The sequence below is a fragment of the Punica granatum genome, chromosome 8 (genome assembly GCF_007655135.1).
Source record: "Punica granatum isolate Tunisia-2019 chromosome 8, ASM765513v2, whole genome shotgun sequence".
Lineage (NCBI taxonomy): Eukaryota > Viridiplantae > Streptophyta > Magnoliopsida > Myrtales > Lythraceae > Punica > Punica granatum.
The window spans coordinates 26,576,350-26,589,592 of NC_045134.1; the positions used below are offsets into that span (position 1 = coordinate 26,576,350).

A 13,243-nucleotide genomic window follows, 5' to 3' on the forward strand; every position below is an offset into this window, starting at 1 on the left:
CCGAATATTCCGAGTTAGTAAAAAAAGAAAAAAGAAAAAGCAAAGGCAACGTGATAAAAACCTGCTAATTAAAGGTACAGGAGTTCTGTACACCCCAGCTGGCATTAACATAAAAGAGAGTACACATAGGCACCCAGTGGAAAAATACGTTATAGAATATTTCAGATTTTTCCTACCTATATAATACATATGCCCCAATAAGATCTAATAAAATGAAGCAGATTTTCATTACTGCAACTAGAAACATCAAGTTATCAAATCAAATAAATCCAAGCATTTTATTTCATTATCACATTGAAGATAGAGATGTTCATGATAAGTTTGGTAATTTATCTTTTGCGGCACATATTGGTTAGAAAAATCCGAATATCATTGGTCCCTCTTTGATTCAAAACCAGCCATCAACATCATCAATGGAGGCCTCTCCAAGCCCTTAATGATTGGCCAGATAAAAGGATTTGTTGATTTGTTTCCCTTAAGACGTCCATTCCATTCCACCACTACCTTCGCAATTACTGTGGTTCCGAGACAAGTACTGTTCCTACAATGTGCTCACAACTGCACCAACTGCCAGAAACGTTTTGAAGCGGGTAAGAGATTCCATGGCTACCGATGATATAAATGACCACCCCCGACATGCACATAACGAGAGAGTATGCACACCTATTAGAACTAGCACAATGATGTCCGTTCATCAGATTATGCAACTTGGCATCTAATACAAGTCAATCAGACCCGTCTAATCCCGTTAAGCGGTGACGCGATAAAGTCCTTGCCATGTAGTGGGGTCATATCAACTAAATGGGTGTGGCAATTGGCCATGTTCATGCACAGGAGAATGGCAATAGGGATTTGTGGGCAAATCATAAGGTCGTAGGTGGAAGAGTAGATGGGATATGGGCCAATTTGGGGTCGGGATATTCCCTCACTGTCAAATGAGAAGGGAGAGATATACCAGAGATTTTTTTTTCGGGTTTTCTTTAATGTTGTTGATGGGATATCCGTACACATTATTACATTTATTCAGAGCTTTTTGTTCGGATCGTTTATATTCACCTTTAATGGTGGGGTGTGTATAGGAGAAGGATAAGCTAAGATAAGGTGATGTGGGGCTCCACCACCATCCTCACACTAACCAGTCGGTCCAGTTCTCCACCCCACCTCTTGCCTTTTTTTTGTCTTTTGGAGATTCCCTATCTCTGAGAAGAAAGTCGGAATAATATCTAGCCGGGGCTCGAATGATCACGACTAGCAACTGATACAACCCCATCAGGATCCTATCACAATCAATAACCATCGCTCATTCGGCCAAGAAATGGCCGAGTCCAGATTCAACTGAAAAGGCAGAAGCTTATCATTGTCGTGGATAGTCTTGCGCATCAGGGTAAACCGGAGAGCTGCTATGGCTGTGGTTACGAACTATGGAATCTGGGACGGGCAAAGATTCGGGATGGGAAGATGTGAAAGGTGAAGATAAGAGTTTAGATTCATGAGGTTAAGTGTTGCCCGAGATTCGACGAGCGTAAACCCAAAGCTAGACGGGTGCTCGTGATTTTCTCCGGCTCCACCAAATGGTCAAAATTTGAGGCTTGCCCTCGTCCCTTTTCAATGCTAACCTGACGTCCATTTCTCCTTTCTTCTATTGATTCTTTTATGCATGTTTTGGCATGTGATTTTATTAAAACTATCTGCTTTTTCCCACCTCCTGATCTAATCAAGGCATTGAGTACATGAGAAAGCATGATAAGTTTCCTTAGTGTCAAAGCAAATCACCAACCCCTCGTAAAGCAAAAGGAGCAAGGAAGAAAGAGGGCCAAATGGAAAGCACTAAGGGCACATCTTTCATCTCATATTTCATCCATAACCCGAAAACACTATGAGGTCGGAAAACATGAGACTTTTCATAGGCTTTTAGCTTTTTCTATGTTTTACTCGCTATAGTATATGTGTTCTCACTGATCACATTGATATGTATGTATTTGTGCATGTAATCATCTGGCAAAAAACTGTATATTCAGCAGATAAGATGTATGCCGATATTCGATAGCAGCCAAAATTTAAAAGCGAGAGTCTATTATGTATTTGTTAGCTGAAATGGACCACACCCTGGTCTATCTGGGCTATGCAATGGGTTGGCTTTGTTATCATAATAAATACAAAAGTTCAACTTCTGTCCCGGAACTGGCACAACTTCAGTTGGTTTATTATGACGACAACTATTGTCCACTTTCAGTTAAAATAATATACTCTTACTTATCCAAAGAAAATACATGCCCGTACAGAGACTCTTTAGTAGAAGTACGACGGCAAAGCGAGTCAAACAGGCCCCCTTCTTTAAGGGAAATTCATCAGAAAGAACATTGTATTTGCAGTGCAGTCGACTGAAGAGGTTTGGGATTCAGAATTACCTGGAAAGAGCTTTCTCTGAAAGTTCCATCCAAGCAGCAGCTTGGGGCCAAACAATTCCGGGAAGTAACCTCCCCTTTGCCGGATGAAACCTTTGAAAAGGAAAGATCTAACAAAAATGTGTTAATGAGGTCGGGGGACTCGTGCACGGGGATGTCAATACGATGAGCATCAGTTTCACATAGTTGCTTCATAAAATATAAGGTAGCAAAATGTTGGGGGGTGTCACTGTACTATCAGAGTCTGATTGAGACAGAATGCCTGCTGATCTTCAGGGTCGATTTCTCATTGTTGGTCTATTTTCCAGATTGCCCATGCTATGTGACCGGACAAAGGGAAGCTTATAAAGCCAAAAAGATAGCCCTTTATTACATAAAGAAACTTAATGTACACCTTCAGCTAATGCAGGAGAGCTACAAAATTACATCACTTCCCATCATCCCTTCACTCCAAAGTGAAGCATTCGAGATTGAAGCTCATGCTGTCTTAAGGCCATAAAGAAGACGGCCAGAGAATGCTCAGTGTGAGCTCATAATTTCTCGACCCAAAAGTTGGTAAACACTAAGCTCAGAGAGCAATTATCCTTTCAGTTTGAACTCCTGCTTCTATGATGGGAAGAATAAACATTCGAGGTCGAATATTTGATAGATGGAATTTGTATTGCCTATTAAACTGTGCTACCTAAAAGTTCCGATTTCTTCTGCCCTCTTGCTTCAGGTTCGACCCTATGACTTTGGCTCATGGAAGTCATAACCCGTAGAGGAGGAAAAGGAGCATTGCTTAAAGTTGTTATTGCATCACTTTTGGACCCCTCAGATGGAGATTCAGCACCTGACAACATTCGCTTGAGCTGTGATTTTTGACAGACAATTCTTCCCTTGTTCCAACCAGGAAAAGCGAAGGGTGATGAAAGATTATCCTGGAGGAAGGAAAATGCAGCCTTTGTGATGGGAGTATCTTCTGCAGATGATCTCTTCTCCATCTGTCCTCGACTGCGCAGGAAAAGAATTTAAGAACATGATGTTAAAGAAATAGAAGCACGTGCTCATCATGCAAGAAAGAAATCCTAAATCCCAAATCAATTTCAAAACTTAAGTATTACTTCACATCGTTAAATCCAATTATACCGGAATAGTTGCATGGACTGATCAACTCATAAAGCAAGATGTGCAAATCCAGGATTAAACATAGCTAAGGGACTAAACAGAATAAAACTTGTAACTGAGAATCTATTCCAAAATAATTGCAGATCGATAGTCTTGCTTCACTGTTTCAACTAACAGTAGTTGAGGCAAAGATGACCGGTATATCCATTTAGGCTTTCTAGCCCCAAAAGAAACCAAGCAAAACTTCCAGTAATTCTCCCTTCTCTTGCACTTTCAGATTTCCACTGATTTGGAAGACCATTATCATGTATTATAATATAAAGTGGTTACTAAAACAATTACTTAAATGTAGAGTCCTATACCCAATGATGGTGCACGGGGGACTATAAGAGGGCTCAATATGCGCAAGCCACAAGGATAAATTGTAAATACCAGTGGCTAATGTCAGGAGAACTACGGAACCCTCAGTAAGAACTAGAATGGAAGAAACAAATCCTCCAATAGGAGGCAATTGGGATCTCTCTCTCTGCCCCCCTCTGATAAAAGAAAAGACTGCTACCCTTGAAGAAAAGTAGCTCGGCCAATTTAATTGTCTCAGAAGCTGCCTCTGCATCCCAAATGCCCTCTATCCCAAAAATAAAATAATTAATAAGAGAATTATTTCAAGGGAAAGAATGGAAGCTTACAGAACAACAATGGTTGCTAGCTGTGGAAGATCCTCTCCACTCCCAAACATCTTGCTAATATTGTTAAGCCAAACTGATAAAGCAGTATATGCACCACCTTCCCACAATCTGTCATAATATTGACGTCAAAGACTGACCGTGGAAGTTAAGTTAACATGACCAAAACTAGAGAAAGATCCGCGCATACCTATGCACATCCACAGACCAAATAAGTTTGTTTTTACGGAAAAGTTCAGGAAAGAGACTCCTCTTTGTCGCTTCATTAAGCACTCTAGCAGCACGCTCTTTTTGGTTCAACCACCAAAGTGCCTCTAAAAGTGCATTATAAAATCTCACCCCCAAATCACATCCTTCAGAATTAAGCTTGTCGAGAACATACTCAACAATCTGCCAATTTGAGTCATGATCATAGTCCCCTCTGATCATTTGACCAATTACTTGATGTATTTGCGAAACCTTGTCCATGCACATCTCATCCAGCAAACCATACGCATTGTCCCACCTGCAACCCCGCTACAATTGTTAAATTTATAGACACACCTTTCACGAGAAATGAAACAGGCGATCCCATTTTCATGGAAGTTTTCAAACTTCAAAGAGAGTTTGCACTTGTAAGAACAGGAAAAAACCAGCTCATCTACCAGTAATTCTAGAATTGATAGTACTCCAGATTACCCCAAAAAAATAAAAAATGAAAAAAGTTTTACATCTAATAGATTCATGAATTATATCATACATAATAAACTCAAGAATCAAGAAAATAACATATGAAATCATCGTGCAGTCAACCATTCACCTAACATGCAGGATTGAGGAACACACAGGTGTCACCTTAGTAGAAACTAATCTAGTGAGGCACGGGAACATAAAAGTCAAGCAACAAAAGGACATTGTACAAAGGAAAGCAAGCGAATGTTCGAATAATAATGTGCAGAGTGATGACTGACCTATTACTTTTCGCATAAACAGCAAGCATCATACAGTAACACATAACGCTGGGCAATAGTCCAGAAGCTTTAATTTCCCTGAACTGCTCCTCACTCTCGTCAACAAGACCAGCAAAGCAGTAGACACTCAAAACTGCCTCCAGTGTCCGCTCATCGGGATTACATCTCACCTTTTCCATCTCCACGTAAGTCTTAATAGCCTCTTCATACCGACCTCCTTGCCTATATGCCTCAATCATACCATTGAATGTATCCCTGTTCTTGGAAACTCCAGACTCCCCCATCTTTATCAATATTGCCTCGGCCTCTTTGTAAAGTCCACCCCGTGCAAATGTATGAATAAGCGAGTTGAAGGTTTCAACAGTGGGCCGGCTGCCTACTTCATTCATTGTATTGAAGGTAACAATGGCTTCCTCATACAAGGCAGCCTGCCCATATGCTTCAATGACCCCAGTATAGACCTTCGAACTGGGCAAAATCCCCTTCTCGTTCATATGAAGTAACATCTTCCTGGAATCATCATAAAGCCCTCCCCTCCCACATGCAAATATCAATCCTTCATATGTCTCCATATTTGGCTCGACATTCTCCTCCACCATATCATGGAAGAGAGTCACCACCTCCTTAAAATAACCACCCTCACCAAACACTTGAATTAATATATTGTAAGTAGCTGCATCCGGCTCGGTATTACTCACTTTCATCTCAAGAAACAGCTCGCGGACATCGTCATATCTCCCATTCTTCCCGTACAAATTCAACAAAATGCTATAAGTGGTCGCGTTCGGCACACACCCTGCCTCCTGCATCTGCCTAAAAACGTCCATAGCTTCTTTAATCGAACCCAATTCAGCATATGCCTCTAACAACACATTATACGACGTGATCTCTGGCAAGTTCCCTTCGGATGCCATTTCTTTCAGCAGCTCCGAAACCTTCTCTAACTTGCCCAATTTACTGAATGTCTCAACAAGATAGCTATAAGTTGTTATGTCGGGAATTACTCCCCCCTCGTTCATTGTCCTAAACACCATCTCGGCCTCGTCTCCGAGACCCCGACTAGCACAAGCACTAAGCAGAGTATTGTAAGTCACAAGATCCGGTTGAATTCCCTCATGTCTCATTTCGGCAAACAAACCTAATAAGCCCTCCCAATCAAGACCGCCCCTAGCACAGGCATTTATCACAGTATTGTAAGTCAAAATGCTCGGTAAGATCCTCTCACTCTTCATCCTATCAAGCAGTTCAAGCGAAACCTCATACTGACCATTCCGGCCGTAGGAGTTGATCAGCGCAGTGTACGAGAAGACGCTGCGAGGGACGTTGTGGGTCGGCATTTCATCGAACACCTCCCGGCATTTATCGAGCAGTCCCTCGCGGCCCAGGAGGCTGATCATGATCGTGTAGATATGCTCGTTCGGCTTGCACCATATCTGCCGCTGCATGTACTTGAAGAGGCGAAGAGACCGCTGCCAGTCGCCCCGCTGGGCGAACTCCTTGAACACGAGTGCGAAGTCATTGAGGGACAGCTTGTTCTTGAACATGTCGAGGCAGCGGGCGATGCTGCCGCGGGGCGGGAGGCTGCTGAGCTTGTTGATCAGGGTCTCCACGTCGTAGCTGTACTTACCTTTCTCGACGGTGACGGAGGGGTTGCCGAGGACCAGCTCCCGCGGCTTAGCCCTGGCCTTCCCGGCGCCGAGGAACGACCGCTCGCCGGAGAGGAAGCTCCGCTGGACGGTGAAGACTCTCCGGCTAAAGGGGAAGCATATAGTTCCGGGGATGGAATTGAGACGGTGAGAAGAAGCCTGAGTGGGTATGAGGAGAGAGAGTGAGACAGCCATGGTTATACCTTCGCTACCATGAGCGAGAGAAGGAGCGGAGGGAAGCTCACCGGCAGGGCGCAGTGATGAAGGACGAAGAGAAGAGCAAGGTGGATAAACCGGGTCGGATGTACGGGTCGGGGCTGAGATCTATGGGCCGGGTTGTCGGAAATATATGCGGGCCATGGATTCGCTTTTCCGGTTCAAAAAGATATTTTCCCGCGCCCGCAATTTGTATTATCATTTGCAATTTATTTTTTTGGTGGAATTATCATTTGCAATTTCGGTGATGAAAAGCCATTACGTAATAAATTCTATGATGATGATGCATATTATAGCTGTAAACATATTGCATCATGCCTATATAAACGAGAAACTCACGTGTAGATTTGACATAAGATATGATTATGTACCACTTTTTCCAACGTAATATGTAAACATTTTTTTTTCTCTTTTCGATCATTAAGCATTGCTCTTCCATTAACTCGAAAATTACAACTCCATCATGGATGGGCCACTAGAAAGTCTGTCTCTCATAGCCAGCCAAGAAATGAAAGCGTGCTAGGTATTGATGGGGAGATCCAAAGAAACTCATGCCAAATCATATCATATCATCTCCATTCTTTCGAATACAGTTTCAAGTGCTTGCAACGGTAAATTTACCATTAGGATGGCCACTCCAAATTTACCATTAGAGTAATATGACCAGCCTTCTCCTGGATGTAAAATTTTTTCATTTTCGATGGAGTATGATGGGAGCTCTAAGAAGCAAGAGCTATTGTAAAGAATTAAAGATACTTGCATTGCATGCTTATTAAGAAGAGCACATGAAAAGACTTGTAAGTGAACTAAGAAGTCCAAGATCTTGGCAAGATGGAGATGCTTTCAAAATCGGTTTTTTTTTCCCCTAACAAATTTAAGGTGGCGGTTAATGCATTGACAATCCAATTGCTATTAGAATTTAGAGCTCTCTTAAGCTCCGACCCTTCACGTAAATTTGATGGCTACTAGCCACCTGCAAAGTCCAATAGGGACTCTTGCAGCAGGTAAACGAGCTGAAACTAATGTAGGCCTCGCTATCTATCTTCACTCGAGTTGCCTATTGATCTTCTCACTATATGTCTAGCATACGAAAACATTGCTCGAATTATAAAACTCTGCGCTATACACTCAATATTTCAGGCTCCACATTGGCTTTGGCATGCAATGACACAATAAGCATAGAGCAAACTTCGCGGTTTAGTGGCGACGGTAATTACATATTCGATAAGATGAAATGACAAAGAAATTGAATCAAAAGAATGCAAAGAGTCCCATGAGTCAAGGCCTTATGGAGTTGAATTGTATTATTCTCTTAAATCCTTCCAAGTTCCAACCCCCGACTTCGGATGCTTGGGCCGGCCCATCAGGCCCACGAAAGGATTTTCATCACGTGCCATTTACTTATACGTGGGGCCCACGTGTATAAGGAAAGTCCGGCGATGAACACGTGGATGATTCTTATTGGTCCAAACGCGGAGGAAGCCGTGGGACCGGTTTCGTTGGAGCCCCGCCCCACGGACAACGAAAGGGGAAGTCCCAGAAAGGGAAAGACCGGACCGGGGCGTCGTCGGGTCGGGGCCGCATTGCCTGTGGCCACTTCGTGATAAAATGGATACCCAGGGGCAGACTCGTAAGGGCAACTGGAATTTCAGTTCATAACAGACAGCTGCTGCTGCTTCACAGGCCAAAGAAGATGAAACTCTTCTGAAACTTCCACTCGCTCTTCGCTCTCCGGCGGAGTCCGTCCGACGAGCTCCGAGCTGCTCCCGCGAAGTGCCGAGGAAGAAGATGGACGAATCAGCGGTAAGTGTTTGTCTTTTCTTCTGCCGCAATTTCTCCTGTCCTCGTTTCCCCCCCTCTCTCTGAAGCTTTTAATTGTCCGGTATGGATGAATGCGGTTGGTTATGGCTTTCGATCTTACTGCCTTGCGCTGCTTCTGGTGCGTGATTCGATCTCGGCGATCGTCATGCAGCGAAAAGGGTCAAATTTTTGTTCGGTTTTCGATTACTGAAGTTCGGTGGATATCGGTCAGGTCCGGTGGTTGTGTATGTGTTCGGTTGTGATTTTCGAAATGCGATTTTGGTGATCCCTATGCAGTTATGGAGTAGCTTCCCTGTGGGTTTATGATATCTCTGATGCACCCTATCATTCTCTGTTGTTGTTGATCAAGGAGGCTCATTTTGACTCCACTCCTGCTAGTTCTGCTGCTTTCTTGTGTTTTTAGTCTTTTCCGTTATGAATTTCCAGGCAGCGGAATTGTTTTCAGTCTTTGCTTGATTATGTCTTTTTGGAGTTCGACCTTGACGATGGATTTTTGTTTTGCCTTTTCCTAGTGCGGTTATCTTGGATTAATTCTGAGTAATATTTCTTGGTGCTTTGTCTTCTGGTTAGAAATTGAGCGCCTTAAAGAAGGCTTATGCTGAGATAATTATGAATGTGTCCAAGGAGGCAGCTTGTCGTGTTATGGCGTCTGAGAAGAAAAGGCTGCGACTTGACCAAGAATTGTCTGAGGTGAAAGACGAGGGACTGCATTTGCTTTTGAGGTTAAAGAAAATGCTTGATGATAAGGTATAGTTGCAAAAGAGGTTCTTACGATTTTCCCACTATGATGTTATCGTCTGTTTGCAAGATGGTTGGTGATCATTACTCTTGTCCAAGCATCCAGCAAGGGATTGTGGAAATATGTTATCATATCAACATCTGTACATTTTGCACATATATGTCATCCTAGCTGTATGACCATTCTTTGGTTACTTATTATTTGTGCCTTTTCTCTGCGTGGGTTAACATGAGAAGATGTGAAATCACTAGGATTATATTCTTTCGTTTGGTTGTAAATGTCTCGGCTTTCATGTTTTCATTGTGCAGGTACCCTTTAGATTATTCTGAGCAAGTGGATAAAAATAGGCACCAACCATGTCCATTGCTGCAGATCTCTATCTGATCACTTCAACTATTTGTGGAAGCATATTTTACTTAGCTCGCTGTCATTTATATGCTCTGTTTCACTGGCCCCGATGAGTTTCTAATGTGGTTCACCAGTGACCGACCTCAACAACAATGATGTGCATGACACTTTTCCCCATTTTGAAGTTTCTCCTTTTCAAACTAAAATTTTCAAAGTTCTTCCTGATTCTATGTTCGAAATCTTTAAGCGCCAAATAATCATAGGGCAAGGATTAGCACCGAAGTTATCTGATGATTTTCCAGCATTTAAGCTTGAACATTACTAGGGCATTAGTTATAGATTTAATTATAGATTTGCTAGAAATGCAATTGCATTTTTACCTACTCTCGCATGTGAAAATTAGAATAGCTTAAGAGAGATCTTTTTCATTGCTCGAATTGTATGGTATAAGAAAGCAATAATGTTGAAGCATTTTCCTGTTTGGCACTGGGCCAAGCATCTTTCGTGTTTTAGCTTGAAAGCATTTTGCGCTTACCAGAGACAGATGCACGGTATTTTGTGCATTGTAGCAACAATTCTGAGCTTTCAAATCAGTGATTAGTGGTTATTACTGGTAGTATTTCCCCGTGTCGAACATCCATCTACACATGCTCTATATCAGGTCACTCGAAACCGACTATCCCTTCTCTTTTATCTTCTTCTAAACAATTAACCTAGTTTATATTATCCCTTGAGAAGATTCACGGTGCTTACATTTAGTTTTGGCTGGAAATTCCTTGGATAAGCATGTTAAGTATGCAGAAGCATACCGAAAGCTAAACTTTTCCATTGTTGTCATTTCCACATGCCGACTGCATATGACATTTCATTAAAGATGTAATTGATTACCATATCGGAGCTTTTCTCATGGTTTAAGACTTGTAATTAAACTTTGCATGGATTACTTGCAGACAAATGAAGCGGAAGCAATTTCGATCAACCAACGGAAAAGAATTGATGAGCTTGAAGCACAGCTTGATGAAGCTAAAGATATTGAAAAAGAGCTTAGAGGAGAATTGAGAGAAGCACATGCTGAGCTGGCAAAGGTAACGTCCTATAGATTGGGTTCTTCAAACAGAACTTGTACTGGGCCTGGCACTGCTTCCGGAGAACCAATAGTGGGGAATGATCTTGAAGCTTCTAAAAGATATTCTCACAACACCCATTTTTATGCTCATAACCTGGATTTTTCAGCGAGAGTGATGGGATATGAAGAGACTGAGCTCTATCATAATTCATTCACTCAGAAAATTCAAGCATTCGGAGGAAAACTTTGTGGACATATGTCTCTTCCTGGAAAGGATGATCATCTTGCAAATGGGCTGCAAGGAAAAAACGAGACGTTATGTCTGATTCCCAAACTAAGTCCTGACCAACCATTTGGTATGGAAGAAGATTCAGATGAGCATGAAGTGACAGAGACACATGGAAAGAGTAGCCATTTTGAGGTTCCCAAGTCCTTCCACATAAAAAGGAAAAGGACAACTAGATATCAGAAAGGTAAAATCCCCCTGCCAGTAGTGGTGCAGCGAGCTTCTAACATTTATTGCTCCGAATCTTCTCTTGAATCTCATCATGCTCGTAGATTAGCCTTGGATACAGAGCAAATGGGCATGCAATCAGAACGTCCTATCATCAGTAGTCATGTGGAACTGGTTAGACCTTGTAGTTTTTGGGATACAAGGGATGACAGCAAGTTATTGAAAGAAGCAGCACTCACAAGACGGGAAAAGGGACCGATGGAGGCTTTAACTTTTTCGTCTGGCAGATCCGATGTTGGTAGAGTTAATGACTTAACATCGCATGTAGATGTATCTAATCTAGCTGACCCTGTTCTTGAAGATAGACGTAATGGTAAATTCCTTAAGTACACCTTCCAAAGAAGGCGGAAAAAAGGGCAATTCTGTGACGGGAATTCAACAGTTGACCAGATTACTCCAAAGATGGAAATAGATGATGATTGCAATGGTTTCCGAGAGTCGGATTTGGTTGACTTGGTGTCATCTGGAGATACTCAGTTAATTGAAGTTGCTGAGCAGGTTCGTTTTTCTTATTTAAGCTGCTTGACTCTTATTATATGATTCTTTTTCCTTTTGTGCCTTTTTCCAGTGAATAGATAAGAGAGCGGTGAATTTCGTGAAACTTTTGGTGGGGACTATGTACAATGGCAGCAGAATGAACAGCTGGCTGTTCTGGATTTTACTCAAGCCCTCCCTTTTCATATATCCGGGAATATGCCTTTCAAGTTTCAAGAATTTTTTTACTAAACTGGCATCATTCATCATTCTTCTTCTGTACGGCCTTGTTCTGTGCTTTTATTGAAGGGTTTTTCCTCGTATGGTTTGGTTGATTAAAACACAATCACAGTTTATAAATCCATGCCTATGCACAATCATTAATTGTTTGAGCTACTATTTTTCTTTCATGACTGCATTAATTGTTTTAGCTGCTTAAATCTCTTAGGCTGCATTAGTGATAGAAATTCAAAGGAATGAAATCGCCTTGCGTGTTGATTGTGGTTTTCATGGCTTTTCCAATGAAGAATCTGTTCCTTTGAACCAAATGTTGCATTACTATCTTCACGGCTTCAGTCTCTTCTTTGTCCACCTACAGTGGCATTTCGTAATCTTCTTCCATGAATATGGAACAGTATTGCTGATTTGTATGTGATACTATGTCCTCCCAGAGATATCATGTCGCAGTTTCTGAGTCTCCGGCAATGAAACTGTGGATTTTACTCATATCTTTTCCTATCAGTTTCAGGATCTCTAAATCTGAAATGTTGCTTCTAATTTGCAGCTCGTTACTTTATCTCAGAAGAAATGATGGTGTGCGTCTAAGCTGGGCCTGCATCAACTTGTGCCTGGAGGATAGTTCGGAAGACAATATCTAGCTGAAGAACTTTGACAAGGGGCAACTTCTATTGCCAAGGTAGTGCTTTAGTTACATATGTATGGTATATATATGTAGATATTGCTTGGAACCATCGACAGTATCAGAAGTAGTCGAGAATGATCGAACCCCCTGATGAGCTTTATTATTGCCAATCCTTAATTGCTCAAGCTGTATCCAGAATGACCTTACAGATAATGGGTTCAAAAGTATACTGTATTTGATGTTGTCGTCGGCTATCATTCCTTCCGAAAAGTAGAGGTGTTCGTAGGGGTTTTTTTGAGATCGGTTTAGGTGTTTATAACCTCTGAGAGTTGGTTCGGTTTTGAAAGATCGGAGAGATATGTGTCCATAACACACATTATCAGAATAGCTCACCACATGCACTTTTTGGACT

At 41.9% G+C, this 13,243-nt stretch overlaps 2 protein-coding genes across 2 annotated transcripts; one reads left to right on the plus strand and one right to left on the minus strand.

The window, feature by feature from the left end:
- Positions 1-2,747: 2,747 nt before the first annotated feature.
- On the minus strand, positions 2,748-7,058 carry LOC116188208 (pentatricopeptide repeat-containing protein At1g74850, chloroplastic). The gene is made up of 4 exons (XM_031517411.1): positions 5,146-7,058; positions 4,386-4,700; positions 4,199-4,306; positions 2,748-3,398 (listed from the first exon to the last, which is right to left on the minus strand). Exons 1-4 carry the CDS (start codon positions 6,984-6,986, stop codon positions 3,074-3,076), a joined length of 2,589 nt encoding a protein of 862 aa, XP_031373271.1. The 5' UTR covers positions 6,987-7,058; the 3' UTR covers positions 2,748-3,073.
- Positions 7,059-8,637: 1,579 nt separating this feature from the next.
- LOC116187695 lies at positions 8,638-13,085 on the plus strand. The gene is made up of 4 exons (XM_031516594.1): positions 8,638-8,810; positions 9,399-9,575; positions 10,866-11,993; positions 12,754-13,085. The coding sequence occupies exons 1-4, from the start codon at positions 8,796-8,798 to the stop codon at positions 12,778-12,780; spliced, it is 1,347 nt and encodes a 448-aa protein (XP_031372454.1). The 5' UTR covers positions 8,638-8,795; the 3' UTR covers positions 12,781-13,085.
- Positions 13,086-13,243: the final 158 nt, after the last annotated feature.

What these genes read in the sequence shown, in the direction of transcription:
- LOC116187695 (XM_031516594.1), top strand. An exon ending in AGAAAATGCTTGATGATAAG is followed by an intron (nt 9,576 to 10,865) that starts GTATAGTTGCAA and finishes GATTACTTGCAG; the next exon opens with ACAAATGAAGCGGAAGCAAT. An exon ending in TAATTGAAGTTGCTGAGCAG is followed by an intron (nt 11,994 to 12,753) that starts GTTCGTTTTTCT and finishes TCTAATTTGCAG; the next exon opens with CTCGTTACTTTATCTCAGAA.
- LOC116188208 (XM_031517411.1), bottom strand. Translation starts at nt 6,986, where the DNA reads ATGGCTGTCTCACTCTCTCTCCTCATACCCACTCAGGCTTCTTCTCAC. An exon ending in TGGTCTGTGGATGTGCATAG is followed by an intron (nt 4,307 to 4,385) that starts GTATGCGCGGAT and finishes ATATTATGACAG; the next exon opens with ATTGTGGGAAGGTGGTGCAT. An exon ending in CTAGCAACCATTGTTGTTCT is followed by an intron (nt 3,399 to 4,198) that starts GTAAGCTTCCAT and finishes TTTCCTGCGCAG; the next exon opens with TCGAGGACAGATGGAGAAGA.